Below are 8088 nucleotides of genomic sequence, written 5' to 3'. Positions count from 1 at the left end.
ATTCATTTGGACAGCAGATGCTTACTAAGAGGCGATAAAAGCTTGTTGTTGCTGTTTTTTTTAGGGGGATGCAGCATGGCTGACCCCGTGGAGCTGCAGAAGGAGAAACCCTTTACAGTCAGAGGCGGCGGGGGGGGGATACTGTAGGTGAGTGAGGCGATGAATATGTGAGCAGCTCATCTTCCACGGTGACTTCACTTCAAATATGCAGCTTTAAATAAACAACTGTAGGGATCAACCTGAGACAGTAACGGCAGTGTGTCTACCGAGTAACAGCAGACACTTAGTGGATTAAAGTTTTTTATTCACTTTGGCTCCAAAACAGGAGGAAAACAGTTTCGTTTTTACCACTTCATTCATTGACTTTTATTTCCCCGCGTCTGCGGCAGGTGGCGGGGAAATGCCTCGAGTGGAAACGGAAAGCTCGTAGCTAAACTCTGGGACTTGATTAATCATTACAGATACGATCGGTGTGTTTACAGCACATAAACAGCTGGAGAGTCGTGCGGTTTGAACAGCTGTGAGCAGAGATTACGCTTCACCAAGTGTGACTGAGAGAAAACAAAAAAAGATCCAGGGCATAAAAAGAAAAACAAGTGGTTCTGTGGTGAAGAAGTGATTTAAGAAACACTTTAACACTCATTTTATTTTGTTAAAATGTTTTTAATCCTATAAACATTTAATTATATATGTATATGCAAATCATGACACAAGTTTGTGCAAAATCTATTAAGTGTGTGACGATATGCACACAGCCTGTATTCAGAAACTGAGCCTTAAAACCAGCCGTCAGGACTTCTGGAACTTTGTGATGTCACAACAAAGCAGTCACCAAGCCCCGCCCACCTGGACCCACCGTCCAACCCTTTGCAGGATTTGGTTTTTCTGAGTGTTTATACCTGAAATATGCTATATTTTTATTGTATCACTCAGAAAACAGTCAGCCAATTAGAAGAGAGTCTCAGTCTTAAATCCACAAATATATCTTCCATGTGTTTTCATTTGAAGGGCGGCTTCTATTGCTCTTTCTGAAAAGCAGATTTCAGGGTATTTGTTATTACAAAATCTTAAAACTGCAAAACCAACATCTCTCACTGTGACTGATCACGAATGAAATTTTGACCTTGCTTTTCTTCGGTTTGGTTGAGCTCAAAGTAAAAAAAAAAAAAAAAAAGCTTTCACAGTGCACGTGAGCTGCAGACATCTGAAGGTGTGACGGACAAAAACGTCAAGGTAATCAGGAATGAAATCAAAACTCAGAGGTTGAAATGAACAGGTGCATGAGGAGTGAAGTGAGGTGAATGAATGTAACGCTGCAGATCTCTAGTGTCCAGAGCAAGGACGCAGAGAAAACAGCAGAGTGAATGTAAACGTTGTACGTTCAGAGAGGAATTATCACAGAGCTGAATGGACGGGCTGCAGCTCTGACCGCCCACGCCGTCCGCCAAGGTCCCCTGGAAACAATCGATACAGGAGACCGGTTCAATAAAAACCCTGAGACCTTCTCTCTGGGTTTTAGAGATTAATGGAGTATCAGGTTTCTCTCTGCTCTGATTTGCTGACAAACTGCAGCAACGTTACTGAGGTTGGAGGAGGCAGAGTATCAGCAACCTGGAAGTCGTGTAGTATAGTTTAATTATAGTAGTAAGGAGAGTTTAAGGTTTAATAAACACTGATCGGCTCAGTGGAAACAAGTTAGAAAGCTTGAGTAGAAGAAGTAAGAGAAACAAAACCTGGATCAGTTTTCATCTTACAGCTTGTAGATCTTTGTCTCATTCGAGGCAGGAGTCCATCTATCAGACCAACTACAGGATGAATTTCCCCAGAATATTCTATAAATATTGATGATAAATCAGAATAATTTTGATGATCTAACTCGAGGTCTTGATAGTTCCACTTCCCAGAAATCCAGGCACCTTGTAAAACACTTTGGGGATATAAGATTAAAGTCAAGACAGTCTGTCAAATACTATAAGTGCCATGTACAGACTTGTTCATTCTAACGTTCTTCGTCAGCTCTACCTCACCCCACAGAAACCTGGTCACCTGGTAGAGCGTGTACCATGAAGACGTTCACGGTACGTGTTCTACCCACAATTCCTAACTGCGACTTTTGAAGTTAAAAGCATTGAACAACAAGTGCGTCTCAGCTGGTTCGTCACTTTTTTTTTTAGTGTCCCCATGGAAACACTTCCCTTGTGTTGTGAGTATTTGTTTTCTTCAGCGTTGCAGCGCGTTGAGCTCTCAGGGCCACCGTACTTTTCCTGCACATGAAGGTGAAGCCCTTTTGGTACGACATCACTGGAGTTATCTTCTCGTTAGATCCTGATCTTTTTCTCACTGAGGAATTTCACAAATGTCAACAAATCTCCTCAAATAATTCCCAAATGAAATCTATGAAAATCGTTAAAAATATGTGGCCAGAAAATGCAAAGCAGTGACACGGAAATCTGAATCCCCTCTCCTCATTTGGTTGATGGTTGTCGGAAATGAACAGCTGTCACAAATAATTTAAGAAAAGGATACAGCAACTTTCTGAAGATCTTATCAAGGAACATCAGTGACGCCACCATAACGAGCCATTTGTGGTCAACCAAAGACATGTTATTGTTAGTGTGATGTTTATTTTGTTACACTCTTTTTTCAGGGGGGGGGGGCGCCTCACATCCGCCGCTGCGGATACACTCTCATAAATCACTCGTTCTGACCTCCACACCTCAGTGCCTTTGTTGTTGTTATTTTCTTTCATTAACGTCAGTTTGTTATTTCCACTTCTTTCTTCGCTCTGGCCGACGAGCCAATCGTAACAAATTCAGTGCATGTTCAGGATATGAAAACAGGAACCCTCTAATCATCCTTGGGTCTATTTTAAACCGGGACTGATTGTCCTCAGTTCTTGTCAGATTATGTCTTATCGACACCAGGTTTTAACACGGGTCTGTTTCCAAACATACACATCTCCAGCTCTGTACCTGTAATCTTGGTTTTAGAAGGTTCTAACTTTATGTACCTGATAAATCTGTGTTGAAAGCTCGTATTTTCAGGTCTAGGTTTAGGTTTCTGCTGCAACTTTGTGCGTTCAGTTCCAGGATCAAATGTGATTTTCACAGCAGAGGTGGATTTAAATAGCAAACACTTTCATGAATATAGAAAATGTAATTTTTTTTTCTTCTGTAGTGGGTTTGGTTCTGCCGGGGGAATCTGACTCAAATCATGACCCCGCAGCCCTGATCGTGCAACCGTGTCTTTTATAAATTGCGTTTCTATAGAACTAAATCAATTTCTCAATCATGTTGTGATGAGAAACCTCATCTCTGGCCAGATTATGTTCAGAGGCTGTTTTTGGAGCGAATGAAGCGCAGCATTTGTGAACAGAGCTGGGGCTGCTGGGAGGTGTTCAGGGCGGATGGGGGTCGTATGAAGCGCAGGACGTTGATACCAGAGTCCAGGGTTTGAATCCTGAATCCTGACTGTGGTTTAGGCAACAACATTTGAACCGATATTTTTTCTGAAACAAATTTAATTTATTTTCAATAAACATTTTACTGTTGTATGCTGTACCAACATTTTTTATGACTTGCCAAAAACGTGAAAATGTGCATTCAAAGTCGGTGCTCAACTTCAGAAGTTTTGTGGGTAATTTACAACATTTTGTCTTTATGTTATTACAAAATAAAACCCTGTGCTGTTGCAAACTAGTTGTATATAAACATTATTTCTAGGAAACAGGGTTCATCCTCTTGGGAGGTCTGACCAGCAGGACGGGCAGCATCGCCGTCAAGTTACCCGTTTAAATAGTTAAATGAAATATGTGTTAATTAAATGTAAATATGTGGAGACTTGAACAGCTCTTCATTCTGGACTCCTCTGTAACGTCTGCTGTTTATTCTGCAGAGCGTATTGTTTGTTTGTCTTATTGTGTTTAATGACAAAGCTGCGTGTTGCCGCATTTGGAAATAATGTGCAGCGAAGGCATTAATTCTGTATGAACACAGATTCTCTGACGTGAAGTGAAGTGAAGTGAAGTGAAGTGAAGTGGGGGATGGAGACGACAAGGTGGAATAGATGGGGGGGGGGGTTCCCTGAGGCGAGCTGTGGTGATTCATCTCCACGTTGATGTGATTTGTGATGCTTTTATTCATGTTGAATAAGGAAATCGGGGCAGGATAGAATCAAACCGCCCACTCACTTCATTATAAATCTGTTTTCTTTTTTCTTTTTTTTCGGTGTTGTTGTTGTTCTGCTCTTTAGCTCCAATCTGCTGCACTTCCTCTCGGCTTCATCAGCTCCAAACTAATCCACTTCAAGTTCGAGGCTGTTGTCCCCGATGTTAAATTCTCCCTGTGGCGAGGAGTACAGCACGACTGTACGACGATCACACAATACAGTGAATATACAGCGGCTGAAGATCCCGAGACTCGAACATGAAGTTTCCGAGGATTATCTTGAACCTCTGAGCCTTCTGATTTTTCACACCCTCTGAAATCCAACATTTTGGATTTTAAAAATTTGATGCCTGAAGTGTTTCCTGGTCTGAATGAGGAAACAGATTATAAACCCTTTCAGAGTCTACAAGACCAAAAAGTGTGTGGGCTCACAAACATCCAGCCCAATTATGGTTCAGTGCAATGTTAAAAAATAATAATAATAATGTCAACACGTCTCATACTTAAAAATTATTTAGACTCGTGTTTGAATTTTAGCAACATTTAGCAGCTACAGAGCCAGAGGTGGGGGAGACCAAAGACTTTGGGCTTGTTCATCAGGTTCCACATGAATACTGATGTTTGTGATATTAAGTCAAGTGGCCAAAAAAAACAAAACAATCAGCAACTGCAGGTTTAAGGTTTTCAGTTGTTTTTGTGCAGCTTGTTTGACTTTGATTCAGAGTAGTTCCAGGTTTTGGCCATAAAATGTAGCCACTTAAATTACTGTAAAACATTCTAGTATTATATATTATAATAATTATATAATAATAAGTTATTATAATTACAATTATAAAACAAACCAAAAAAAAACAATATTTAACCTCAGCAAACAGTGAGTGTCGTGGCTCATTATTTTAATCTTTTATTAAAAAATAAAATCTGTAAATGTATCAGTTTTTATTGTTGTAAAAAATAGATATGAAAAATCCATTGGAAAAGTATCAGTTGCAGCAAAACAATTTAAGTTTTCTTCCATTCATTTCCTTCAGAGACGATGCAGCTCATTGACATTTACTCCTGTTCCTGCATTTGCTGTTTTTTGCTGTTTACACAAAATTAACGTGAAAATGCATGTATGTAAAATCTGAAGAGAGAAGAGAGAAAATACAGCATTATAGGGGAAAGTTATAACTTACTGTGGTATCAGTTTTCCTGCTCAGCAGAAATCATAAAGGAAACTGGATCTTTTCAGACTGAATTCACCAGTTGAGCTGAAAATGTTTTTTGCTTTAAGATGTTGGTTTTGTTTTTTGTTTTTTTGTTAAACAGCTGGCTGACTGAACAGTGTCGGGCAGCGTGTGATTTTAACTTGGCAGGACGAGGATTTAGTCAGTGTGGTTTGTTGTGGTGAACAGCCGGTGGGGAAACTGTGATAAGATGAGTCAGAATGAGAGGAAAGCCTGCGTCGACTCCACAGAAAACCCTGAGAGGAAGGATATCAGGAAGAGGAGTCAACAGAGAAATGCTGCTTTAAAAACAAACCAGGCAGACTGAAGACTCTGAGTTTGTCTGGAACAGGTGAAGGTCCTGGAGTGTGTGTGGAAAACTTGAATGTGAAGGATTAACTTCACTCCCAGGTAAGAATGAATGACTTGCAGCTGTTGGTCACTAACAGGCACTAATAGTGACACTTAAGCCAAATCTATCTATTGAGTAATGTTGGGTATTGCTTGAAAGGTTTTGAAAGTGCTGCTGATATGATACCTGAGTACAAAACAATACATGCTTTGATACCTTAAGTGCATCACACACCAGACGCATCATAATAATCAAGGTACAGTAGAGGCGTCAATGCCGGGAACAGGACAGAGGAGTATCCTGATGAGATGACACTGCTGGTGTTGGCCTTCACTTTGAAGGATGTTGTTGCATTTAAAAAAAAAAAGTTAACTGTGGTCCAAACACAAGCATGTGAACAAGAGCTAACTCTCTAATTATGATTTAAATCAGGAACTGTCTAATCCTAGAAGGAGTCAAACAAGATTATGACCATGACGAGACATTTGATGCCAACTCTCAGTAATCGGTGCTAATTTTGAACAGTGACTGTGTTGGTTTGGATTTTTGGTTAAAATTGATTCAATGATAATGAGTTTTAACTGGATATAAAGCAGCATCAAACAGAGGAGGCTGCAGCTCTGGAGGCAGAGCAGGTCGGCCATTAATCACAGGGTTGTTGGTTCAGTTCTTTGTCCACATGTTGAAGCGTCTTGAAGGAGACACTGAACCCTAAAGGGTGTGCAAGGGGGGAAAAAAAGTAAAGTAAGAACCTCCACTCTTCTTTGCGTCAGGATAACTATTTGTCTTGAGTGAGCGGCACGACCAGGAACCCTTCGGCAATTCAGACCAATGGTAGTTCATCAAACTTACCAATGAGGCGTCTAGAGTAGAGTAGTTCTAACCAATGGAAGAGCTTGAAACAAGCGATGTAACCACGACAAACCGCTGACAGACACGAGCTTGGTCCTTCGATGTTGATGAAAATACTCTCTGACCCCAGAAGGTTCCCATCCCAGGCAGCGGAGGCACCCGAATTAGTAGTCGTCAATGGTATCTGAGCTCTGAGTCTGTTCTTTGCTTTGTGTTTTTAACAGGAAGCGCAGGGACTCCGGTCATCTTTAACGAGAATGGCGACGCTCCCGGGCGCTACGACATCTTCCAGTATCAGATCAACAACAGGTCGACGGCGGAGTACAAGGTCATCGGACACTGGACCAATCAGCTGCATCTAAATGTGAGGACCGCCACTTCTCTTGTTGTTTTAAAGCCTGATAATGGAGATGGTAATGATCATTAACTACTCTTGACCTTCAAAACAGCGGTTTGACAGAACAATCTCACACTTCAAGGTCCACTTACTAACTTAATCAGACGTTTCAACCACATCACATGGTCTTTGGAGACTGACTGGGAGCTTTAAGGGAGAAAGTTGTTCGAAACTTTCCATGTTTCAGAGCAATTTTAGGATTTTCGTTCTCCGTCTTGGACTCAGCAGTTTGAGAAAACAGTTTGAACTCAACTCTTTAGAAATTTTTTGATGTGTTTCCAGCATCAAACACAAACACAACAGGAGGAAGTAACTTTTTTTAAATGCCAGTAAAGCAACAATTACTGCTTTTTCTACTTGAGAAAAAGCGAGAGTAGACTGGCTCTTTCTTCATCAAGAGTCAAATCATGAACGCAAAATCAGAAAACTCTTTTTAGTAACGAAAACACACACCTGGTGCCGTTATTCAGAAGTTAATCGATAAAGAAATAAAATAACACACAACAGATGTTTAAAATCTGCCGAACACGGTGGAGAGGACCGGAGCCACAATGCAGTTCATTCATTCAACCAGGTGTGTTTAAAACCCTCCACCCTGTTTCATCGGTAAAGTAACCGGAGCCTGAAGGGTCAATTCCATTTCTATGGTTACCTGAGATCGGATTTAGAGGAGTTAAATTAAGACTTTATCTCACCATCGTCGAACTAATTAGACACTTGATATTAGACAATGTTACAACAAAGTACAGAAACGTACATATAAACATACACTATGACACGTAAAGTAGATAAACAAACCTCACCAGCTGCACCAAGAGGGAATGAATGATCCAAATCAAATCACAAAAACGGGCATCGCTTCACCTTTTTACCGGAACACAGAAAACATTCTTGATTCCACGTGGTCTTCGTAAGGAAAATGTTACAACTTAAAGTGTCCCGTGCAACACAGGCGCAAACTTTAGTTCCTTGCATATCCAAAACAAATAAAAGAAAATATATAAATCACAAATTAATCACGTAAATAATGTGTGCAAATAAAATATATCAAATGACAACATATAATATTTTTATGGCAGTTAAAAACGTTAACCTGCCTGGCCCCCCCCCCCC

The 8088-nt window shown here is 40.5% G+C and overlaps 1 protein-coding gene across 1 annotated transcript in view; it reads left to right on the top strand.

Moving 5' to 3' along the window:
• Window positions 1-8088, top strand: part of grm8b (glutamate receptor, metabotropic 8b) — a 122402-nt gene that overhangs the window by 94016 nt on the left and 20298 nt on the right. The window contains exon 8 of the mRNA XM_023419924.2: window positions 6803-6948. Coding sequence (XP_023275692.1) covers window positions 6803-6948 — 146 coding nt within the window. The remainder of the gene's footprint in view (window positions 1-6802; window positions 6949-8088) is intronic.

This window comes from Seriola lalandi, unplaced genomic scaffold, assembly GCF_002814215.2.
Source record: "Seriola lalandi dorsalis isolate HSWRI2012SDOR001 ecotype SW California unplaced genomic scaffold, Sedor1 jcf7180002054614, whole genome shotgun sequence".
In the NCBI taxonomy this organism is placed as follows: domain Eukaryota; kingdom Metazoa; phylum Chordata; class Actinopteri; order Carangiformes; family Carangidae; genus Seriola; species Seriola lalandi.
This window is presented reverse-complemented; position numbering and strand designations above follow the sequence as displayed.